The sequence below is a fragment of the Rhinopithecus roxellana genome, chromosome 11 (genome assembly GCF_007565055.1).
Source record: "Rhinopithecus roxellana isolate Shanxi Qingling chromosome 11, ASM756505v1, whole genome shotgun sequence".
Taxonomy (NCBI): domain Eukaryota; kingdom Metazoa; phylum Chordata; class Mammalia; order Primates; family Cercopithecidae; genus Rhinopithecus; species Rhinopithecus roxellana.
Window position 1 is genome coordinate 75,703,329 of NC_044559.1, and position 25,366 is coordinate 75,728,694.

At 47.8% G+C, this 25,366-nt stretch overlaps 2 protein-coding genes across 2 annotated transcripts in view; one reads left to right on the top strand and one right to left on the bottom strand.

Moving 5' to 3' along the window:
* The first annotated feature begins 5,984 nt into the window (after nucleotides 1-5,984).
* AVPI1 (arginine vasopressin induced 1) lies at nucleotides 5,985-16,370 on the top strand. The gene is made up of 3 exons (XM_010389548.2): nucleotides 5,985-6,488; nucleotides 13,972-14,268; nucleotides 15,768-16,370. The coding sequence occupies exons 2-3, from the start codon at nucleotides 13,982-13,984 to the stop codon at nucleotides 15,922-15,924; spliced, it is 444 nt and encodes a 147-aa protein (XP_010387850.1). The 5' UTR covers nucleotides 5,985-6,488; nucleotides 13,972-13,981; the 3' UTR covers nucleotides 15,925-16,370.
* A 1,378-nt stretch (nucleotides 16,371-17,748) lies between these two features.
* Nucleotides 17,749-25,366, bottom strand: part of PI4K2A (phosphatidylinositol 4-kinase type 2 alpha) — a 37,921-nt gene continuing 30,303 nt past the window's right edge. The window contains exon 9 of the mRNA XM_030941512.1: nucleotides 17,749-20,225. Coding sequence (XP_030797372.1) covers nucleotides 20,064-20,225 — 162 coding nt within the window. The 3' untranslated portion in view covers nucleotides 17,749-20,063. The remainder of the gene's footprint in view (nucleotides 20,226-25,366) is intronic.

Sequence of the window (25,366 nt, forward strand, 5' to 3'; positions counted from 1 at the left end):
TATATAAGTATCCTGTTAATCAATAAACTTTCACCCACTAATTCTAGTAACCACTGATGATTTTCTAACTATGTCATTCCTTCTACATTTATGAGTGAGCATTCTACTGTAAGGAAGAGCTTTCTTCTTTCCCCTTTTAATTTACTGATTGATATTAATGTGGACTTAAACATTCTTATTTTATTACATTATAATTTATTACTGTTATATTTTATTTTGATGCCTAATTGCCCCACTTTGGCCAGTGGGAGCCCTTTTAACCTGACTCCTGGTCCTTTGACATGTCTCCATTATTATTTGAGAACCTCCTTACTTTCTGGCACAACAAGATGTTCCAGGTTCATTCATCTTGAATTTTCTCAACTTCATTCTAGAGTCAACCATTTCTCCAAGGATCCATAGTCCCTTTTTGTAGAGAATGGTTACTGAGAAGTCAGTATCTGAGTGCTAAGTGTGGTTATTCCCACTACACTATCACTGTTTCTAGGCCTTCTTTACCAGCAGAGCTGGGGAGTATATGTGTGTGTGAATGTGATTGTTCATATACATACATATGCATATATGTACATGTATGTGAATATATATATACACACACACACATTTATGGCTTTATTTATTTTTAGAGACAGGGTCTTGTTCTGTCACCCAGGGTAGAGTGCAGTGGCAAAACCATAGTTCATTGCAGCCTCAAACTTCTGGGCTTAAGCAATTCTCCCACCTCAGCCTCCTGAGTGGCTGGGATTACAGACATGAGCCACTGCACCCAGTTATATTTATTTTTGTATCTATTTATCTATATCTTTAAAACCATGAGTTCATACTAGCTATGGATTGAATTGTGTCCCCTCAAAATTCATATGTTGAAGCCCTAACCTCCAGTGTGACTCCATTGGGAACAAGGAAGTAATTAAGATTAAATAGGGTCGTAAGGGTGAAGCCCTGATTCAATAGGATTAGTGTCCTTTTTCAGGAGCAGTGGCTCACACCTGTAATCTCAGCAATTTGGGAGGTGGGGGTGGGCGGATGGATCACTTGAGGAAAGGAGTTCGAAACCAGCCTGGTCAACATGGTGAAACACCGTCTCTACTAAAAATACAAAATTAGCAGGACATGGTGGCATGCCTCTGTAATCACAGCTACTTGGGAGGCTGAGGCAGGAGAATCACTTGAACCAGGGAGGCAGAGGTCGCAGTGACCGAGATCTCACCACTACACTCTAGGCTAGGCAACAGAGCAAGACTCTGTCTCAAAAAAAAAAAAAAAGAAAAGATAAGGATGCATGTCCTTGTAAGAAGAGAAGAGACCCCAAAGCTCACTCGCATATGCTCTCTCTGTCTCTCTTTCAGCATGTGAGGACACAGTGAGAAGGTGGCCATCTACAAGCCAAGAAGAGAGCCCTCACCAGAAGTTGCATTGGCTGGCATCTTAAGCTTGGACTTCCCAGCCTTCAAAGCTGTGAGAAAATAAATGTTGTTTAAGCCACCCAGTCTATGGTATTTTGTTACAGTAGGCTGACACAATACTGACCTTTAATTCTAATCTACATGAATAGTGTACTTTTTTAGTGCTTCTATAATGTACCATTTTTCTTTTTTCTTTTCTTTTCTTTTTCTTTTTTTCTTTTTTGGAGATGGAGTTTTGCTGCCGTTGCCCCGTCTAGAGTGCAGTGGTGCAATCTTGGCTCACTGCAACCTCAGCCTTTCAGTTTCAAGTGATTCTCCTGCCTCAGCCTCCCAAGTAGCTGGGATTACAGGCGCCCGCCACCACACCCAGCTATTTTTTTTTGTATTTTTAGTAGAGACAGGGTTTCACCCTGTTGGTCAGGCTGGTCTTGAACTGCTGACCTCGTGATCCACCCACCTCGGCCTCTCAAAGTGCTGGGATTACAGGCAGGCGTGAGCCACCGCGCCCGGCATGTACCATTTTTCTATAAGGACTTTGCTATTTTTGGCCTGTCCAGATTGTCAGTTGATAGAAGCGGGCTGTAGTCTAGTTGCCTTATGTAATGTTGTAAGCAGAAGGGACTTGATTAAAAAGTTTAGAATGTCCATGATTATTAATCAAGAAAATCAGAATTAATTCAAAAGTTGCACTGTTGCATGTCAGTTAAGTGTAAAACTGCTCTCCACTTTGCCCAGAACAGGACAAATAGCAATAAGAAACCCATGGGAATAAGTGTCAGCCCCATTAAGGAACCATTCTTGCAGGACAGAAAGAGGGAAGGAGTCCAGTGCTGGTTTAGTGTCTATAGCAAGGTGTATATTAAGAACTCAGCCTATAGTACCTCAAGTTGTCTTCACAGCAACACTGAAAAGTGGTGTGATTATTCTCATTTTAAAGACAAGAAAAATAGGCCAGGCTGGGTGGCTCATGTCTGTAATCCCAGCACTTTGGGAGGCCGAGGCGGGCAGATCACGAGGTCAAGAGATAGAGACCATTCCGGCCAACATAGTGAAACCCGTCTCTACTAAAAATACAAATATTAGGTGGGCGTGGTGGCACACACCTGTAGTCCCAGCTACTCAGGAGGCTGAGGCAGGAGAATTGCTTGAATCCGGGAGGCGGAGGTTGAAGTGAGCTGAGATTGGGCCACTGCACTCCAGCCTGGTGACAGAGCATGACCTGTCTTAAAAAAAAAAAAAAAAAAAAAAAAAAGATAAGAAAATAGGCAGAGGAATTAAGTAATTTGCTTAAGGTAAAACAGTTAGAACTCCCTTCTTAGACTTTACTTCCTTTGAGGGTAAAAACCAGTACTGAGTTGAACCATATTTGAGCCCAAGACAAAAGAAAAAATATATGTCCTATATGCACTCACCTTCCATATTTTGAACCAAATAGAAAAAGTGGATAAAAGCATTCCAATAAAAAAATGACTGCATATAAAGTTCCATGTTATTCAATCTGTTCACACGTTATTGTCAACTCTCATAAAGCCTCATTGGTAGTGACTGTTCCCATTGCAAAATAAAGCAAGGTCATAAACAATAGCCTGCCTATATTTTAAATGTTGGTATTCTGTTCATCATGGATTTTTTGCATTAATTTTGATTTTAAAAAATGTTGTGTTAAGATATTATTTATCTTGGATTTCCTGAGTTTTTTGGTGCCCTCTTAAATTTTATGCCTGAAAGGAGTTCCTCACTAAACTCACTTTAATCTAGGCCTTGGGTAAAATCAAGTTTGGGCCTGAATTTCATGAGGTTTCCATTCCCCAGAATTGACTTTCTCTAAACAGGGCCCTGTCTGGGGTGATTACTGTCTCCAGCACCATTCTGTGAGTCTCAGATGACTCCACTTCTGGTGAGGCTTACATGGCCCACACAACTGTGGAGTGCCCCATCTTCTCGCCGGAAGTGTTGAATCACAAAGCTGTAACAATAGAAATGGTTCCATTGTAAGTACATGGTCACATGCCTGCAAAAATGTTTGGAGATACCAGATACGCCCCACCCAGCCTTAGTCACATCTGACCCAGAAACCACAAGTTGGTTTCCTACCTCGGGATGCTCATCTAAGCTGGTGGCATCAGAATTCCTAGGTTCACCCAGCACCGATATGCCAAGAGACTGGCTTCCCTATTCGTTAGAATGGGTCAGTGGGAGTCACTGGCTCAGAAGCTCAGCCTTTGGTTCAGGAGCCTGCACAGTCCCCTCCTTAGCCAAGTAGTTGGCTGAAAGTCTCTGCACCAATACTTTCCACTGGAGATGAACATTGCTGATTTCTTTGTTTTTTTCAACACTTCCCCAGGGCTTGAGGAAAGGTGAAGAGAAGCCACTGTAAAAACCTTTTTAACGGGCCAGGCGCTGTGGCTCATGCCTGTAATCCCAACACTTCGGGAGGCCGAGGTGGGAGGATCATGAGATCAATAGATTGAGACCATCCTGGCCAACGTGGTGAAACCCCGCCTCTACTAAAAATACAAAAATTAGCAGGGCGTGGTGGCATGTGCTTGTAATCCCAGCTACTCAGGAGGCTGAAGCAGGAGAATCGCTTGAACCCAGGAGGCAGAGGTTGCAGTGAGCCGAGATCGTGCCACTGCACTCCAGCCTGACAACAGAGTGAGATTCCATCTCAAAAAAAAAAAAAAAAAAAACAAAAAACCTTTTAGCAGCAGGGCATGGTGGCTCACACCTGTAATCCCAGCACTTTGGGAGGCTGAGGCAGGTGGATTACCTGAGGTCAGGAATTCAAGACCAGTCTGGCCAACATGGTGAAACCCCCATCTCTACTAAAAATACAAAAATTAGCCAGGTGTGGTGGCACACGCCTGTAGTCCCAGCTACTCAGGAGGCTGAGGCAGGAGAATCGCTTGAACCCAGGGGGCAGAGGATGCAGTGAGCTGAGGTGGTGCCACTGCACTCCAGTTTGGGCAACAGAGTGAGACTCTGTCTCAAAAAAACAAAACAGAACAAAAAACCCTTTTAGCCACAGCACAACAACACTTACCGATGCTATTTTTGTGCAGAAGGATAGAGAGAGGAACTGGAGATCATGGGGTGAGGACGAATAGCTCCCTAACATCCCCTTCACCCTGCAACAAGGAATTCACAAATCCCCACGTGCTGGCTCTTCCCCTTCCCACCCAGAACTTTTACAGAAGAAAAATCAAGCTTAAATGTATAAGAGGTCAGTTATGATGTAAAAAGGAAGTCAGGGAGACCCAAGAGCCTTTCCTGAGCATTGCTGAACAAGTGCACGAACACCTCATCTTCCAAGGACAAAACAAGCATTTATCAGAGGCCCATTGGACACCCTGCATCCACTCCTGCCCCTCCAATCCAAGTTCCAAGCTGCAGCCAGAGTGACCTTCTAAAAACACAAACTTGTCATGAGGATAAAATTTGCAAAGTGCTGACTGACACTACTGGTACGTGGTAAGTACTATAAAATGCCCGTTACATAAACACAGTACATATAATGCCATTCCCTGTTTAAACCCCTGCGAGGATCACATGCAACCTTCTCTGCCTGCCTCTGCCTTCTGTTTCCCATCGTGCTCTCTCCTTAGCCTTACTCCGGGTCGCATTTAATTCCTCCGGAGCCAAGCTACCTCCTGGCCCAACCAAATGCCTTTCCCTCTTCGTTAAAGCAGTTTCCCCAGACCCACTCCTCTTCATTTGGCCAATTTCAACTCTTCTTTATATCTCAGCTTAAATGTTGCTTCTTCAGCCCTCCTGAACCTCCCAGAGGAAGCTTAGGTTCCTCCATAATTATCCTCTTATAGCCATAACATTGATCACAATTGTAATCACATACTCCATGTTTTAGGTTGTTTACCGCCTGCCTCCCTTACTAGGCTGTAGATTCCCCAGGACAAGGGCTATAGGTCTTTCCGTCTCTCTTGTTTACTGCCTATCAGGGAACTCGGACAGCATAGGTCACTAATGAACATTTCCGAATGAATACAAACTTTAAAATACTGTCTTGTTTAGGTAACCGGCCCAAAGTCGCACAAACGACCTAATATTTGAACCCACGACATTCTGGCTTTGAAGCCCAAGGTCGGACTGCAGCAGACTGCCCCTTCCTCTCCAAAGCCGGAGCCAAACGGTGGGCTGAGAGGGAAGCTGAAAGGCAGAATCTGAGGATCTGCAGAGGGCCACGCGCCGTAAGGCAGTCGGTGCCGTGCGCGCTAGCCTTGGGCCCAGGAGAAGGGGCACCGTCACGTGTACCCTACAGGGACAGCTGCCGCCGCACCCTGGGGCAGGAATGCAGCCCCGCCCGGCGCCCGCGCCTGCAAAACCGCGCTGGCCCTGGGGACTGACGTCAATGAAGGGGGCGCCTCCGGCGCCGCGCTAGGGCGGTGAGGGCTGTGGGCAGGGCCCGGGTGGACACGCCCCCTCGCCGCCGCTCCGCCGCTGATGAGGTTCTAGGAAGCTTCTCACTCTGCTTTCCAGGCCAGCAGAGGCGGGGGGCGGGGCTGGACACGCCCCCTCCCCGTCTCCCGCCTATGATTGGCGCACGGCACTCCACCTTGGGTTTGGAAGGCTCGCCTGGGAGCTCACAGCCGGCTCGGGCCGAGGATTGGTTGTTCCGGGGCTGGGGAGCGCTTTCTCCCGGGAACCGCGGCTGTGACCCAGGTGGTCCGGACCAGTTTGGAGCTTCGTGCGGCCCGCCTCGAGCAACCAGGTACTTAGGTCGGCGGCCCAGCTCGGCGCCTCCGTGGGAGCCGGAGGGCAACAGGCAGCCGGGGTGCTACCGGGACGCAACCGCCAGATCCACTTAGGGCCCCGTCGTTCTGCGAAGCGGCCACGTCGGAGCTCCGGGGCCTCCTCGTGCTGGAGATGGCGCTTTAGGACCTCGGCCAGGATACCCTCTGCCACGCTCTTGTGCTGCCCGTGATCACCGACTGGCCCTGGAAGCATTTTCGCAGCAGGAAGCTCAGAGCTGCGCCCGCCCTTTCTGAAGGCTGTGGAAGAGGTTGGAGTGGGCGCATCTTAGCTTGCCCCATCCCCATTTGAGGTCTGTCAGAGCTGCCCTTCAGCGTGGTGAGTACCTTCTCCAATTCTCCACCGGGCAGTGGAGTGCAGAGGGCACAGGCTGGCTTGGGAGTCCTGACTTTGGATCCCTGTGCCTTCCACAATCTACAGAAGCAGAAGCAGATAGCTTCCGAAAGGCTTCTGGGCCTGACCTTCCCCAGAAGACCTCCTCAGCCATCTGGCAGGAACAAAAATAACAGTGGCTTGAGAGCCCGGGTGCTGGGTTCTGTCCCAGACTGCCTGGGTTCATGTCCCAGCCTTCCATCACCTGCCAGCTGTGTGACTTTGGGTGTAGTGTTCTCATCTGTAAAATGGGTGTAACAATAGTGCCACCTCATGTGAGGAGGAGAGAAAGCACCCATCTGAACGTGCTCTGTTCTGTGCTTGACACTGAACAAGCTGCCTCTATGATTTTAATCATAAAGCTATGACTTAAAAGTACACAGATTTGCTGATGGCTGTGATGATGAAAATGACAATGATTCTATAGCCTCTGGTAGTCAGGTAGCCTTTCCCTTCATCATTTATTCATTCAACCAGCATGCATGGAATGTCTGTGGTATACCAGGTACTAGAAGGAATGCCCTCGCAAACTTAATCTCCCTTTTCCTGCTAAGGGTTATTCTCACTGTTTATTTTTAAAAGCTTATTTAAAATTTTGTAGAGGCAGTCTTGCTATGTTGACCAGGCTGGTCTCAAACTCCTGGGCTCAAGCGATCCTCCCACCTCAGCCTCCCAAAGTGCTGGGATTATAGGCATGAGCCACCGGGCCCGGCCTTATACTCACTATTTTGATGATGAGCAACTTGTGGCAGGGGAAACTGAGACTTATTCAAGGTCACCCAGTTAGCAGCACAGCCAGAATTCAGGGTTCTAGAACTCTTGAAAGGGTTATCCCCAGATCTAGTAACAGTTTATTTTCAGGTCATATATGATAACTGGTCTGGGGAAAGGGCCCAGTTGCTTTCTCCGCCTCCAGGGGCACAGATTTGGAGGCCAATGTATATCCAGTTCTCTAGGCATACCTCCCTGAGGCTAGGCCCTGCTGGTGGGGAAGCCCACACAGCCATTTGAACTGGGCTTCCCATTTGAGGAGTCACAGATTTTGGCTGCTGTCCAGTGGCATGTCTGTGTAGGGTAGCAGGCCAGGGCCCCAAGTGTTGATTAGGGTCTTGGGCCAGAGCCTCCAGTAATTTTTCTAAGAGCCCCTAGGCCCCTGATTACAGAGATTATTGCTATCACCTGGGTTATTGGAAGGGGGCCTCCTCCTGCGTGAGGACCTAGGAGATGCCAGCTCACCCAAACGTGTTCTGCCTCTCGTGGTTACCTGGGCCTCCCTGGACTACAGTGAGATACTCTCCTAGAATAGCTGTCTGAACTGAACTTCGTATATTGCAAAGGGTGCTCAATTGCGTACCATATTTATATATTGCAAATTCATTGCATGGTGAGTCACTTTTTAAATATATTTCTTTGTTAGGGTTCCACAGTTCTTCACTTACTGTCTGTTTCAAAACAAGTTGAACTTTGTCATTTTCAACGTTTGGTATTTCCTTTGGGGTTCATTTTCAACCTAGTTTGTGTCAAATTGAAGTATTTTGCAATTGGTCTTTGTACACAGACCCATACTTATCTTCTTTTATGTCAGCTTTGAAATGAAAGGTCCATTTGTAATCTAATAGCCCCATGGTTTCATTTTCTAGTTTTCAAAAGTACTATTGTTCAAGTATACACTGACTTTTCCTGGACTAAGGTCTTCTCCAGGAAATTGGAGGGAAAATAACTATTGAACACATTGAATGAGGCAGGAAGTTTCTTTTGATAATAAAAGTGTTCTGATTCGCCATTTCATCGGTTTTCCCAAAACTTACCATCTAATCCTACCTGGAATCTGCCTAGTTTTATTCCCAACCTCACTCTGCTGTCTGAATCCCAGAATAAGAGGCAGAGCCAAGAGTGAGGGGCCTCAGCCGGTGGTGGTGGCTCACACCTGTATTCCCAACACCCTGGGAGGATGAGGTGGGTGGATCACTTGAGGTCAGGAGTTCAAGACCAGCCTGGCCAACATGGTGAAACCTTGTCTCTACTAAAAATACAAAAATTAGTTAGGCGTGGTGGCGGGCACCTGTAATCCCAGCTACTTGGGATGTTGAGGCAAGAAAATTGCTTGAACCTTGGAGGCGGAGGTTGCAGTGAACTGAGATTTGCACCACTGCACTCCAGCCTGGGTGACAGAGTGAGACTCTGCCTCAGAAAAACAAAACAAAACTAAACAAACAAAAAAGAGTGAGGGGCCTCGGCCGGGCGCGGTGGCTCAAGCCTGTAATTCCAGCACTTTGGGAGGCCGAGACGGGCGGATCACAAGGTCAGGAGATCGAGACCATCCTGGCTAATACGGTGAAACCCCGTCTCTACTAAAGAATACAAAAAACTAGCCGGGCGACGAGGCGGCGGGCGCCTGTAGTCCCAGCTACTTGGGAGGCGGAGGCAGGAGAATGGCGTGAACCTGGGAGGCGGAGCTTGCAGTGAGCTGAGATCCGGCCACTGCACTCCAGCCTGGGCGACAGAGCCAGACTCCGTCTCAAAAAAAAAAAAAAAAAAAAAAAAAAAAAAGAGTGAGGGGCCTCAAAATCTGAAGGTGCTAAGCCCTCCCCAAGGTTCATGGAGGGTATGGTTGAGGCTGGAGGCTCAGACTCTCTGCAAGGGTTTCTTGGTATGTTTGTAACGCAGCTCACTGAAGCTGTAGTCAAAGCCTTGCTGTCCTGGGAGAGGTTGCTGGGAAGTCAGGCTCCAAGCCATTTCCTCCCCGAGGTAGCTGCTGCTACATGATCCTTATTGCCCTTCTTTCCCTGGGGAGGTGAGGCCGGATATCACCCTTTCTCCTACCACCCCAGACCAGCCTAGGCCTCTGCCCCAGGCTTGGTCATAGCCAGCTGAGGTCACTAGGGAGCTTTAGAGCTGTGAGTTCTGTTTTCTACCAGATCCTAACCCCAGGGCCCACTGCAGCAAAACAGCATAGAGTAGGGAGGAGAAAGGGAGCTACTGGCTGGGAAGTTTCCTAGCACCCAGTTAGCCAGACCTGTCCACACATGTTGCCCCTAGCTTTGGCAGACAAGTAGCTCCATTCCTCCTTCTGTACAGACTTACCTGCGCATGGAATTGTTGACTCCCAGCACTGTGCAGGCCCTCAGAAACCATCAACATCAAGCTGTTCTTACACCAGTAACAGGGAAACTGACCCACAGAGGGGATGTGAATTGCCTGAGGCCTTTCAGCCAGTGAGTGGCAGAAGTAGGGCTTGAACCCACTCCTCTGACTCATAAGCCAGGGCTCTGTGTACTGGGCTGGGTTGCAGTTCTTGATTTCTTCTGTGGAAGCTGGGCTCTTCCTCTTTAGAGTGCTACAGCTCAAGGCTGGGCTAACTGTCACCCAGGAAAGAGCCCAGACCCTAGTGAACAGACTAACACAATTCCACAGCTCCACCCCTGCCTCCACCAGGTGGGATAATTCATTGTCCTTCCCTTTCCATTGGCAGGATTTCCCCTTCATGAATTAGGTGGGAATAGGAAAGCACTCTTCATAGAAACATGAAGTGTTCTTTAAGCTGCCTGGCTGTGAAGCCAGCTCGGGGGTTTAGAAGCGTGGGCTGACCGGGCTCAGTGGCTCAAGCCTGTAATCACAACACTTTGGGAGGCCAAGGCGGGGGGATCACCTGAGGTCAGGAGTTCAAGACCAGCCTGACCAACATGGTGAAACCCCATCTTTACTAAAAACACAAAAAATTAGCCAGGAGTGGTGGGGGATGCCTGTAATTCCAGCTACGCAGGAGGCTGAGGCAGGAGAATCGCTTGAACTTGGGAGGTGGAGGTTGCAGTGAGCTGAGACTGTACCACTGCACTCCAGCTTGGGCAACAATAGCAAAACTCGCTCTCAAAAATATATGTAATAATAAAAATAAAAGCATGGCTGCAGTCATTTCAACCACCTCTGGCCTCGGCTGAGCCACTGGTAGTCATACTTGCATCTCAGCTTCCCTTTACTTCCCTGTGAAATGGGATAACAGTCCCTAACTCCTAGAATTGAGGATGAAAGGATATCATCCATATTGCCTGATCCAGAGTAAATATCCCATAGTTAGCTTTTTTTTCTCTTTATCAGCCTAAAAGTGTTACCTGGTGACTGTTGTCTTTTTTGTTTTTTTGAGATGGAGTCTCACTCTGCCGCCTAGGCTGGAGTGCAGTGGCGCGATCTCGGCTCACTGCAAGTTCCGCCTCCCGGGTTTACGCCATTCTCCTGCCTCAGCCTCCTGAGTAGCTGGGACTACAGGTGCCCACCACCACACCCGGCTAATTTTTTGTATTTTTAGTAGAGACGGGGTTTCACCGTGTTAGCCAGGGTGGTCTTGATCTCCTGACCTTGTGATCCGCCTGCCTCGGCCTCCCCAAGTGCTGGGATTACAGGCGTGAGCCATCGCACCCGGCCCGACTATTGTCTTCTTGTCACAGTGTGTTTATGTCATCCAGCTCTGGGGGCTTAATTACCACATAGATTAGATTTTAACTGGATTTTCGTAATAGCACCTAAGAAGGGGCAGATTTTTAAATTCCCATTTTCCAGATAAAAAGTACAATTTTCATGATGTTTTTTTTTTTTTTGAGACGGAGTCTCGCTCTGTCACCCAGGCTGGAGTGCTGTGGCCAGATCTCAGCTCACTGCAAGCTCCGCCTCCCGGGTTCACGCCATTCTCCTGCCTCAGCCTCCCGAGTAGCTGGGACTACAGGCGCCCGCGACCTCGCCCGGCTAATTTTTTTGTATTTTTTAGTAGAGACGGGGTTTCACCGTGTTAGCCAGGATGGTCTCGATCTCCTGACCTCGTGATCCACCCGTCTCGGCCTCCCAAAGTGCTGGGATTACAGGCTTGAGCCACCGCGCCCGGCCGATTTTCATGATGTTAACTCATCTGGAAGTCTTCTGCAGCTTTTAGTTGTTAAATCTTTTGAAAACAGGGTGGAGTTTTTATGATAGAAGGCCTGGAAACTGGGACAAAGTGAGCATAGAAATGATTGGAATAATGAGGGTGACTATTGAGGTGAGGAGCGGGGAAAGCCAGGGCAAGGGAGGGAGTCATATTTTGGGAGTATGAGTGGGGCGGAGATAATTCAAACCCTTACAGAGAACAAAAGGCAGGTTAGGGGAAGGGTTACTTCTGCAAGTGGGTTGATAGGAAATTAGAAAAGCTTTTATATATAAGGTTTTGTACTGTTTGCCTCTTATGATGAGCATATAAATATTTTAATTTAAACATATTTTAATGTTCCTTTTCCCCCTTTGGAAGCTGGTTGCTGTTGATTGCTGTCTCTGTAGCTGGCTGTGGAATGAGGTCTGACTCAGGCAGCCAGGCCCTGGGAAAGCAGCAGGACCTGCTCCTCCTCTTCCCAAAAGGTCTGGGGCTGGGAAAGGGGTGAGAGCGCAGGGCTGTCATCAGCTGGCTGTGGCCACACAGCTTGGAGGAAAGCAGGGTTCACCTATACCCCTGACTCAGGTACAAAGGTCACAGAGGCCAACAGAGGACGATTTGCATTTACAAATTCCTCAGTATCCATGGAGGGTGGTTCCAGGCTCCTCCATGGGATGCTCGAGTCACTTACATAAAATATCATGTTTGTGTATAGACTGTGCACATCCTCCTGCGTGCTTTAAATCATCTCTAGGGTACTTATAATACCTAATACAATGTGAATGCTCTGTAGTTACAATGAATCCATTTTTTTTTTTTTTTATTGTTGTATCATTGTATTCTTTTTTTTTTGAGACAGAGTTTTGCTCTTGTTGCCCAGGCTGGAGTGAAATGGTGCGATCTCGGCTCACCGCAACCTCCGCTTCCTGGGTTCAAGTGATTCTCCTGCCTCAGCCTCCTGAGTAGCTGGGATTAAAGGCACCCGCCACCACTCCCAGCTAATTTTGTATTTTTAGACAGTTTCTCAATGTTGGTCAGGCTGGTCTTGAACTCCCAACCTCAGGTGATCTGCCCGCCTTACCTCCCAAAGTGCTGGGATTACAGGTGTAAGCCACTGTGCCCAGCCATATCATTGTATTTAAAAATTTTTTATTTATCCAAGGTTGGCTGAATCCCTGGATGTAGAACCCACAGATGCTGAGGGCCAACTATAGCTCTTATTGGGTAACTGATATACTTGGCTCATTTAATCCTTACTATAACCCTAAGAAGTGGGTAATCTTATCCCCATTTGACATTTAAGGAGACAGGCTCAGAGAGGAGGTTGGGTAACTTGCTTAAGGTGTCAGAGTTGGGACTCGAAACCTGTTCTGTGTAATGCCAGTCTTGTTTCCAGGCTGTGCTGGAGACAAGGATGTGGTGGGTAAGCTTCTTAGGCCTTTATTATTCAAAGTGGACTATCTAGAATCAAAGGAGATCATTTAATTTTCACTTCCTGGATATAATGGGAGACATTGACACACAGCCTAACTTCTATTGAACTTTCTTATAAATTTCAGCCTCTGCCCTTGACAGTATATTCTAACCCTTGCAGCCTCCTCTTCTGCCTTCATCTCTGGCTCATTAGGTCCACTGGACTGTGGTTAGATCTGATTGGCTTATTTCATACTATGTTTACTAAATTATATGGATTTGGTTCATCCCCAAGGTCTTGAAAATAGGAGGCGGGATGATGTCTCAATTTTATAGACTGAAAACACTGACCACTATTCTATATACTTTATGTCTTCCTTCAATCTTCAAATTAATCCTATAAAGTAGGTACTAGTACCAGGTGATAATTTGACATGGGAGGCAGCTGAGGCAGGGGGGATGCCCCACCAAGTAAGTGGTGGAGGGGGATAAAGTGGGATTCCAAACTGGGTAGCCCAGTTCCACAACTCCTCTCTTACCTGTGTGCTACAGCACCTGGGCCTTAGCATCAGAGAGGCCTGGGTTCTCATCCTAGTTGCATAACCATGGATGACTTAACCTTTCCTCAGATTCCTCATCTGTGAAATGAGGAGGATAAAAATACCTACCTTACAGGGCTGTTATGCTTGTTACATCTCATTGATACTATGAAAGGCAAGCTCTTACAGGTGCCTGGTATAAGTACTCAGCACAGTTGAGCTGCTACTGGGCATCCTGGTGTCTGCATGGAATTTACAGCTAGACAGACCTGGGTTCAACTGCTGGCTCTACATGTGCACGTGGCTTTGTGACACTGGCAAGTAATTTAACCCCTCTGAGTTGCACTTCTTCATCTGTAAAATGAGGATAAACAATAGTTCTTACCTCACGGGTTGCTGTGAATCCTAAATGAGATAATATAGGTGTCTGACACATAAGCGCTTAAGTGATGTTAAGGCAAGAGACTTCCTCCAGTTTAGCTCCTGGAAAATGGAAACATCAGAAGCCCTAGGATTAGCCAGGACCCCCAGGTCTGGGAAGGACCAGCTGAGTTGCTGATGTCTCCATGCTTTCCATCCTCAGAGCATCCACAATGGGTACCCCAGCCTCGGTGGTCAGTGAGCCACCCCCCTGGCAGGCCCCGACTGAGGCCCGGGGCCGCAAGCAGGCCTCAGCCAACATCTTCCAGGACGCCGAGCTGCTGCAGATCCAAGGCCTGTTTCAACGCAGTGGGGACCAGCTGGCCGAGGAACGGGCACAGATCATCTGGGAATGTGCAGGGGACCACCGTGTGGCTGAGGCCCTCAAGAGGCTGCGCAGGAAGAGGCCCCCAAGGCAGAAACCCCTGGGCCACTCGCTACAACACTGCAGCCGGCTCAGGTAGGTTCCTAGAACTGGATGGCTGAGGGAAGAGCACCAACGCCTGTTCCACCGTTGTGTTGACTGTGTGGCCTGGAGCTAGTGGCCTCACTGTAAAGTGCCTGCCTACCACTAGGGTGGTTATAAGGTCTACACAGTGTCATCACTTGGTTGGCACTTACAAGATTGCTGTTGGTGGATGCGGTGGTTCATGCCTGTAATCCCAGCACTTTGGGGGGCCAAGGCAGGCAGATCACTAGGTCAGGAGTTTGAGACCAGCCTGACCAACATGGTGAAACCCTGTCTCTACTAAAATTACAAAAATTAGCTGGGTGTGGTGGTGCACACCTATAATCCCAGCTACTCATGAGGGTGAGGCAGGAGAATTGCTTGAACCCGGGAGGCTGAGGTTTCAGTGAGCCGAGATCGTGCCATTGCACTCCAACCTGGGTGACAGAGCGAGACTCTGTCTCAAAAAGAAAAAAAAAAAGACAGATGTTACTTTTGGAGTCATACACAACCCTGTAAACTCCCATAGAAAGAGATCCCTGAGTCCTAGTAGCACCACCTCATTTTGCTGTGATTCTCAGCTTACCAGCCTGGGCAACATGGTGAGATCCTGTCTCTGAAGAAAAACACACACACACACACACACACACACACACACACACACACACACAAAGAAAAATTAGCCAGGTGGCATGCACCTGCAGTCCTAGCTACTCCAGGGGCTGAGGTAGGAGGATCACTTGAGGCCAGGAGTTTGAGGCTGCAGTAAGCTATGATCCTGTCACTGCACTCCAGCCTCAGTGACAGAGTGAGACCCTATCTCTTTAAAAAAAAAAAAAAAAAAAAAAAAGCCTAATTAAAATCTTGGCTGGGGATTACAGAGAATACAGCCTAGGAATGTATTGTCGAGGCATTATGGGTTAAAAATTGTTGAAAAACTTTTACCTTGAGATCTCTCCCCAGTCTCCCTAGTCGGCCACTTCTTTGCCTAGGCCACTGCCAGCCCAGGAAGAGTGAACCCAAAAGGATGGAGCTGAACCACTTGGCCTCAACCAATCACTATGGGGGATGCTCTGCACTTCATCTCTCTGCTGCCTTCTCTGGGGCCCACAGTCAGAACATCAGACCTGAACAGGCCTTTGGAGGTCATCAGGTCCTGAGATGGCAAGTCAGTGTCATAGCTTGTATTTAACTCCAGTTGATTAGTAGTCACTGCTTATCAAACCAGTTTAATAGCATGACTAATTAATGACATCTGCCATGAGTACAGGATGAGGATGAAGAAATGTTGAATTTTGTACAACCTGATCTGGTCCAACCCTTTCTACTGCAGAGAAATCTGAAAACTTTGTCTAGTCAGACAGTTCTCAGAGCAGGAAAGACCAGACCAGAGCCCTGGTCTCATTTTGCTCCAAATCGTACGTTTTATGGTCTGCCATGAAAAAATCTCTTGAAATCCCCATTCCATTCTCCCTATTGATGTTAGCTAATCATACACTTGTTCTCTGCAGAATCCTGGAGCCCCACTCTCCACTGGCCGACCCACAGAGTGCCACGGAGACAGCCTCCAGTGAGCAGTATCTGCACTCTAGGAGGACAAGTGCCAGGATCCGCCGGAACTGGAGGAAGCCAGGCCCCACAAGCTACCTCCACCAGATCAGACACTGATCCAGGGAAAGAGCCAGGAATGGCAGTGTCTTCCCTCTTGCCAAAGGGCCTGGGGAGGTGAAGAAGGAAGAGAGACTTTAGGCAAGCAGCCCAAAGGGGTAAATGAAAGCAAGAGGCCGCTGCCACTGGTCTGCTCCATTCAGAACAGGACTGGATGCTTCTGCTGGGCTCTTCATTATGTGCCACCCATTCCTTACCAAAATGAGGAGAGACAGTGACTGTTCCTGCCACAGTCTTTCCCAATCTAACACTATTCCCGGGCTGCATGATATTCCCCTGGGAGCCAAGTGACAGGCCCTCAGACACAGCATTTCACCACTCACGCTACTAATCTACCTGCTACTACTGTAAACCATGATTCCAGCAGCCTGTTCCACACTCCCGCACCATCAGGGTCCACAGGGAAACCGTGGTTTAAGTGGCAAATAAAAACATCTGCATCAAGAGTATGTGAGTCTGTCACAGAAGGGGAGGAACTGAAACAGAGTGGGAGGGGCAAGAGTATCCCCAGTAAGGAAAAATCAGGGCTGGCTTCCTCTCCTTTTCACCTCCCTCTCCTTTTTCACCCCCATGCCAAGCCCCTGGACCACAGCTTCCTTTTCCAGAGCCTGTTGGATCGGGAGTAGAGGGGAGAGTCTCTGCAGCAGTCCTGATCCACAGGATCAGAAGGGAAAGACTGTCATGGTCAGCCCCGCACAGTAGGCTGGGGCCTTGGATTGGCTTAATCTGCAGTCAAACTAGTGGTGCCAGCTCCTCATTTGGCTTCTTCATCCTTATGGGCTGACCATCCAAAGGTGGACCAATCGTTCTGAAGCTGCCTGCATTATATCCTATGCTTCCCATGACCTGGAAACCCTTGAAAGCAGGGGGTTTTCCTGCAGTTCTAGCTCCACCTCAAGAGAAGCACACTCTGTGCTTATTAACTTTCTTCTCCCTCTCCACCCGCCCTATAAAGCATACAGCAGATCCAGCAGATTATTCAGGGTTTCAAGTGGGGCAGGGATGTACACAAGGCAGGGCTGCCCTCTGGTGGCCGAGAGGAGGAGCCACAACTACCTGAGTATAGGTAGCGCCTCTTTTTTATTTTATTGTCTGCTTATTTTATTTATTTATTTATTTATTTATTTTTGAGACAGAGTCTTAGGGCTGGAATGCAGTAGTGCGATCTTGGCTCAGTGCAACCTCCACCTCCCGGGTTCAAGCGATTCTCCTGCCTCAGCCTTCCAAGTAGCTGGGATTACAGGTGCATGCCACCACGCCCGGCTAATTTTTGTATTTTTAGTAGAGATGAGGTTTTGCCATGTTGGCCAGGCTGGTCTCAAACTCCTGACCTTAAGCGATCTGCCTACCTCAGCCTCCCAAAGTGCTGGGATTACAGGCGTGAGCCACTGCACCCAGCCTGTAGGTCCACATTTCTTATCCCAAGCCCTTGGTACTAGATTACTTTGGAATTCAGATTTTTTACTTTTTTGGCTCTTAAGTAGTCAGGGCAAATACTGTGTCCCTAGTAGGGAACCATGTCATAAAATATATTGACATTTCTGCAACAAAGAATCACACTAAGAGGGACCCATCATAATTACCAACAGCTTCCCATCAGTGCAGGTTCAGGTCAGGTTTGGTTTCAAATGGGTTATGAAAATACTTTTGGTTTTCAGAGCATCGGGACTTTGGAAATGAGGGCCTGGATCTTACTTTATTCAGGGGAAATAGCCCCAGGAGCCACGTCTCAGCAACTCCGTGGAAACACAGGTTTCTTTGCTGTCAAAATTCCGTTCCTACCTTCTTTGTCTTCCTTCCCCCAAAAGAAACTGGACAAAAAAGGTCAGAACTGGATTTGTTATTCATACATTTGCATTGATTTAAATACATTACGTACAATTTCTACAGTGGATTAGAAGAACGACACAGGGCAGCAGCACTCTCGCAGCCCAGCCTCCATTCCCTGACACTGGAGGCAGGGCCTATGGCTGGCAGAGGGACGGTGTTCCACGAGTGCCACCCAGAAGCCTGCCCCGGCACTCTGGGCCCCTGGCTCTTCCAGAGTCCACATTCAAGGCAACCTGAGCACAGGCTTGAGGGAGAGTGGAGAAAGGCCAGGAAAGGATGCCCACACTCTTGCCTGCCAGGCCCAGGACCAGCTTGCTCCTACACTGGACCCAATTTCCTTCTGATCACAGAGCTGGTCTGGATCAAGAAAATGTGCAGATCTGGCATGGAGGCTGTGGCCAGGTGAGGCAGCCGGGCTCCCTGTTAGACCCCCAGGCTCTCTTGAGCACCAGATGGGCACTTCACCAACAGGTTTGGGTAAAAATGTCTACAGAGAACTATGCACACCTGGGTCCCCTTCTGGCTCCTACAGTCAGGGGGCAGGTGTTCCCTCAAACATTGTTCCCAAGGCCAGTGTCCGAGTCAGCTGCATGTGATTGTCAGGGCTGGGGCTGGGGCTGGGGCTGGGGCAGGCAGGTGAGCTGTACCTTTGTCCACGGGGCATGCACATCCGGCTCTCAGAAATTCTTCCTGTCAGCCAGGTGGAAGCCTGGGACAACCGGGCTCCTGGTGGCTGGACTGGAAGGGGACTGGCAGAGACCAGCCTGAACCAGCTGACCAGAGGGCTGCACATCTCTGCTCTGCATTCAGGCAAGCAGTAGACATGCAGCCATAGTCCTCACTCCCTTTCTTTGGTTGTTTTTCAAACCTTCAAGATAGTTTCTTTCTGAGGTTGACTGACCAATTCCAAGGTGCCAGAATTGTGAAATGTCCAGTAGCACAGGGCATGAACACAGCTGCCCCTCAGACATACAGGGCACGCTTTTTACTCCCTCCTGAGGCTGTACTTTGCTTTGGTGTAGAAAGGGCTCAAACACCTGGCAAGTGGGGGTGGGGAGTGAGGCAGCAGGGGAAAAGACACATGGAAGCAAGAAGATGCGCACTGAGCTGGGCAGGACCTGGGACAGTCTGAAGGCCTCTCTCCTTTGGGTCCCGCCTTTCTCAGGAAGCGACAGAGAAATTGACCTAGAACAAGTCAGGGAGAAAAGGGAAACTGCCATTTATGAGGCAGAATCCACGTTCTGTGACTTCCACCAAGCAGCAGTGGTGGCACAGAAAAAAGTCCAAGAACCTAATAGCCTGTCCTCTTAGAAGCCAAGACTCATCCCAGAACCCTTGCAGAGACCCACTCCAGAAGACAAACTGAACTTTTACATCAAAATAGTTGGGGGGGGGGACTTAAAACGACAAGAATAAATGAGAAGATTGGGACCAAGGACTCAGGAAGCAAGGTGGGATATGTTCACCCATAGACCACTTAGCTCCCAGCATACACTCCGGCCGCGTGGATCACTTTTACATGCTGGGAGTCAACTTCCTACTAAAATATAAATGCTAAGACTAGCTCTTCCTGCCTCTGCTTGAGAAAGAGACAAGCTGTAGGCCAGCAGAGAGCAGAGAGGTTCTCTATGATTGTGTGCGGAAGTGCTGGCGGGGGTAAAGCAAAAACCTCTCTTCCAGAACTGTTTGGAGGCTTGCAGCCAGCCCACAGCACTGGTGGGAGATGGAGGAGGCTTGCCAAAAACCCAAAAGAAAGGTGTGGCTTCTGTCTGTCCCAGTGCTGTGGTACTGCGAGTCATCCAGTTGCCCTCTGACACTGCCTTGGCTCATGGGAGGAAGCAACTGCAAGGCAGCTGAATGTCAGGTCTATGCAAATTTAGGCCTGGATTAAAGGTTTCTGACATGAGATGACCCAGGGTTCTGCTACAAGCATTTAAAGTTGTTTTTGTTTTGTTTGTTTTTCTGATGCAGAATATAATAGGGAATTGCAATAGAGCAGGGTGTCAGGGAAGGAAGGGACTGTCCCAGCCTGCCACCAGCAGATGCTGGAAGGGAGATGCTCCTTCCCAGGCATCTGGACTAAGTGCATGGAGCTCCAGCCTCCCCACACTCAGAAGGGTGAGGAGCACTCACTGTTCCTGATTGTGCTTCTCCCTGTGGATGGGAAAGCCCTGAGCAGGGTGGCAAGCAGAGAGGGAGGGCTCTTAAAGGTGCTGCTCTCCACTGGCTTCTCTGGCTTTTCCTGCACCCCACTTCCCAGGCTTCCTCCCACCAGTCTCTGAGAATATTTCCTCTGCCTGCCTCTGGAGCTACCACCATGAAAAGAAGGGCTTCCGGCTCTGAAAGCTCTGTGTGTAGGACTCGCTAGAAGACCGCTGGTGGGAACGGGCCGTCTCAACAATCACAGGTGGCATCTGGACGAGGTGCAGGGGACTCTTGTTGTCTTTCAAGGCCTGGGTCAGATTTAAGATCTGCAGTGGGAAAAAGGAGATGGGTGAGGGAGAGGCCTCAGCATTCCAGGTCTGCCTCTGAAAGGAGATCAGTAGAGAGGACTCCTACAAATCAATTTTTAAAAACACCAATGGAAAATCATGCAAATAGACTATTTACAAAAGTAGAAATGAGCAAAACAGAAAATAGAAACCTCTTGAATCATTTAAAAAATACAAATGAAAACAAATATTTTTTTTTTTTTTTTTGCCCTCCAGTTAGTAAAGATACAAAAGAATGACTCAGAGTTGGGGAGAGTTCAAAAAAATAAACACTTGCCAGGCACACTGGCTCACGCCTGTAATCCCAGCACTTGGGAGGCCGAGGCAGGTGGATCACTAGAGGTCAGGAGTTTCAGACCAGGCTGGCCAACATGGCGAAACCCCGTCTCTACTAAAAATACCAAAAAAAAAATTAGCTGGCCATGTGGGCACACACCTGTAGTCCCAACTACTGAGGAGGCTGAGGCAGAAGAATCTCTCGAACCCAGGAGGCGGAGGTTGCAGTGAGCTGAGATCATGCCACTGTACTCCAGCCTGGGCAACAGAGTGAGACTCCATCTCAAAAAACAAAAACAAAAACAAAACACAAAAAAACACTGAAAAATGAACAGATGCTAACCTGGCCAACATGGCGAAACTCTGTATCTACTAAAAATACAAAAAAATTAGCCAGGCGGGGTGGTGCACACCTGTAATCCCAGATGCTTGGGAGGCTGGGCAGAAGAATCTCTTGAACTGGGGAGGCAGAGGTTGCAGTGAGCTGAGATCATGCCACTGTACTCCAGCCTGGGCAACAGAGCAAGACCCCATCTCAAAAAATAAAATAAAATAAAACAGACCCTCTGACTTGGCAATTCCATTTTTAAGAAACACTAATGGATATGCATAAAACATTTAGATTCAAAAAATATATAATGTAATATTGTTTATAACAGTGAAAAGATGTAAATTAAATTAGTTAATAATTTAAGGGATAAGAAACAATTATCCTAAAATATCTAGAAATTTAACCAGGGAACTATCAGATATATATGTAAATGTATTGGCATAGAAGTAATCACAATGTTGTGTTAGATGCAAAGGAAAGCAGAAAAGGAACCCGTGTAAGATTGTAACCCCTTTTACTTTCTAAAATTCTGTCTTCCTATCTACCTGTGGTGTAGAAAAAAGTCTGGCAGTTGGCAGTGGTCATCTCTGGGTATCAAGAAATTATAGGTGTTTTTAATTATTTATTGTTGTTCATCCCTATTTTATGATTTTCCTACAAAGATGATATAAATGTAAAATGTAAAAAGCCAGCTGGGCGTGGTGGCTCACGCCTGTAATCCCAGCACTTTGGGAGGCCGAGGTGGGTGGGTCACTTGAGGTCAGGAGTTTGAGACCAGCCTGGCCAATATGGTGAAACCCTGTCTCTACAAAAATACAAAAATTAGCTGAGCATGATAGCAGTTGCCTGTAATCCCAGCTACTGGGGAGGCTAAGGCAGGAGAATCACTTGAACCCGGGAGGCGGAGGTTGCAGTGAGCTGAGATTGCGCCACTGCACTCCGGTCTAAGCGAATGAGCGAGACTCCGTCTCAAAAAAAAAAAAAAGAGTAGAAAGCCAACATTTCATTTGGATTCTCCTTCCACCACTATCTCTTCATCATCTTTTTTTTTTAAATAAATGTTTTACCTTGGAATAATTTTAGAGAAAAGTTGCAGATAGTACAGAGAGTTCCTATATAGCATTTGCCCGGTTTCCCCTAATTTTTTTTCTTTCTTTTCTGAGACAAGGTCTCACTCTGTCGCCCAAGCTGCAGTACAGTGACACATTCATAGCTCACTGCACCCTCCAACTTCTGGCCTCAAATGATCCTCCCACCTCAGCCTCCCAAAGTGTTGGGATAACAGGCGTGAGCCACTGAGTCCAGTCCTCACCATCTTTTGTCAGTATTTTACAGGTATTTCAGTTATGTGTCCATGAGGACACAGTTTCTCCTCTTTGTCAAAATTAGTATCACCATCATTTATCTTCTCTGGTAGAAGAGTACAAAAGCTGAAGGTGTCCTATCTTCTCTCTCTCTCTCTCTTTTTTTTTTTCTGAGACGGAGTTTCACTCTTGTTGCCCAGGCTGGAGTGCAATGGCGCAATCTCAGCTCACAGTAACCTTCACCTCCCAGGTTCAAGCGATTCTCCTGCCTCAGCCTGCCTCAGCCTTCCGAATAGCTGGGATTACAGGCATGTACCACCACTCCCAGCTAATTTTGTATTTTTAGTAGAGATGGGGTTTTTCCATGTTGGTCAGGCTGGTCTCAAACTTGCAACCTCAGGTGATCCACCCGCCTCGGCCTCCCAAAGTGCTGGGATTACAGGCATGAGCCACCACGCCTAGCCCTATCTTCTTTAAAAGATGGTAGATGTTGAAGATTTCATGGTGAGGTCACAGACCATGGGTGGGTAAGCTAAGCTGCACCCTGAAATCACACAGACACACAGCCCTCAAGCCACAGATATCCTCTTACACAACTGCTGCTTATAAAGGGACAGAGATACACCTGCAACAGGGGTCATTTGTTACCCTATCAGTAACAAATTTCTTTTTTACTTAATTGTTTTGGTACTTGCCAGCATCCTACACTGTTCCAAATAGTCTTAAGCACAATATCAGGGTGAAGAACTGAAAGGAGATTGCTGGAGTATCTGGGGTAAACATGTCAAATTGTCTACTACTTATTTTCAAAAGATTTGGCAAAAAAGAAAATCTATCTAGGGAGAGAGAGAAATTAAACAGACATTATTCAGATATACCAGTGGATAATACATAGACACATGAGATAAATCTGGCTAAATACAACAACTGAAGAATCCAGAAGGCTCCATTCTTTCAACTTTACTGAGGTTCAAAAATTTCCCAATTAAAAAGCTGAAGATAAGCCTGGAACTGGGACCAAAAAGAAAGGAGAATAAAGAATTAAAAAAGAGGCCAGTCACGGTGGCTCACGCCTGTAATTCCAGCACTTTGGGAGGCCAAGGCAGGTGGATTACGAGGTCAGGAGATCGAGACCATCCTGGCAAACATGATGAAACCCCGTCTCTACTAAAAATACAAAAAATTAGCCGGGCGTGGTGGCAGGCGCCTGTAGTCCCAGTTACTCGGGAGGCTGAGGCAGGAGAATGGCATGAACCCGGGAGGCAGAGCTTGCAGTGAGCCGAGATCACGCCACTGTACCCTAGCCTGGGCAACAGAGCAAGACTCTGTCTCAAAAAAAAAAAAAAAGATTAAAAAAGAAAAATTATTTTTAGGCCGGGCGCGGTGGCTCAAGCCTGTAATCCCAGCACTTTGGGAGGCCGAGACGGGCGGATCACGAGGTCAGGAGATTGAGACCATCCTGGCTAACACAGTGAAACCCCGTCTCTACTAAAAACACAAAAATTAGCCGGGCGAGGTGGCGGGCGCCTGTAGTCCCAGCTACTCGGGAGGCTGAGGCGGGAGAATGGCGCAAACCCGGGAGGCGGGATTTGCAGTGAGCTGAGATCCGGCCACTGCACTCCAGTCCGGGCGACAGAGCGAGACTCCGCCTCAAAAAAAAAAAAAAAAAAAGAAAAATTATTTTTAAAAGTTGAAGAAAAATTATAGTAGTCACATATTACTAAAGAATAAATACTATCTTTGAAAATGTTGAGCTGGACGTGGTAGCTCATGCCTATAATCTCAGCACCTTGGGAGGCCAAGGCAGGAGGATCACTTGAAGCCAGGAGTTTGAGACCAGCCTGGACAACATCGCAAGACCTCATCTCTTAAAAAAAAAAAATTACCCAAGGCCGGGCGCAGTGGCTCACACCTGTAATCCCAGCACTTTGGGAGGCAGAGGCGGGTGGATCACGAGGTCAGGAGATCAAGACCACCCCAGCTAACAAGCTAACACTGTGAAACCCCGTCTCCACAAAAAATACAAAAAATTAGCCAGGCGTGGCGGCGGGCACCTGTAGTCCCAGCTACGCATGAGGCTGAGGCAGGAGAATGGCATGAACTCGGGAGTCGGAGGTTGCAGTGAGCCGAGATGGCGCCACTGCATTCCAGCCTGGGCGACAAAAAAATTACCCAGAAATGGTGGTGCATGCCTGTGGTCCCAGCTACTCAGGAGGCTGAGTGGGGAGGACTTCTTGAACCTAGGAGTTCAAAGTTGCAGTTGACTACGACTGGGCCACTGCACTTCAGCCTGGGTGACACAGCATGACACTGTCTTTTAAACAAAGAAAAGAAAAAGAAAAAGAAAATGTTAAAGAGGCTTTCTCTCAGACCTAGATTCTTTTTTTTTTTTTTTTTTTTTTTTTTAGGATACAGAAGATTTATTCAAAGTCCAGTTACAGACTGGCCAACCTGCCTCTACAGCGTTCACAGTGAACACAGGGCTAGACAAGGCAGGAGCTATCAAACGGTTTTAATCAGTTCTCTCTGCGTCACAAGCCATCGGGTAAGGCAACGGAATGTGCGTGGGGTCCCTGTGGCTCCGCGGTCACAATACTGAGCCTGGAATTGCTGTTAGCAAAATATACATCTGTGTCAGACCCTAGATTATTTAACTCTTGGTGAGAAGCCTTTGAGTAACAACTTCTATCACCTGACTGTGTCCCTGTGGGGCCTCTTCACTCTTTCCCTACATCTCAGGGCCCTTGTACTACAGCCCATCCTGTGATAATGGCTCAGCTACGTAGACAGGGTTATGATCTCTTTCTCTTTTCTCTGTGCTTTGTCAGATTTCTATAGTGCAGAGGACCATTTTGCTTTGATGTGTGAATCGTAGACAAGTAAGCACGTGAGTGATATACTGGCCACGTGCATGTTGGAAGGAGCTGGATGGTCACCCTAAGGTAGTAGGCGCTGTAGGTTACAAGATGCCAAAAGCTCCTCTGAAGACATTAGGAGCACAAGATGGAGAGAAATAAAACTGCACTACCCCAGCCTCCCCTATCACCCTGAATAATGGCCCTATCTGAGTAATGGGAGAAGGGTTGGCAAGGGACTGAGCTGGGAAGAAATTAGACAAGACATTGCAATATGGAAAGAGGCACAGCCTATATCAACTGGAGAAGCCAGTTTATTTCTTTATGCTGAGTTCCATAATATCAGAGTCTATC

Coding starts and splice junctions, on each gene's coding strand:
- AVPI1 (XM_010389548.2), top strand. CDS start 13,982: ATGGGTACCCCAGCCTCGGTGGTCAGTGAGCCACCCCCCTGGCAGGCC. Junction 14,269..15,767: donor CAACACTGCAGCCGGCTCAG/GTAGGTTCCTAG, acceptor TGTTCTCTGCAG/AATCCTGGAGCCCCACTCTC.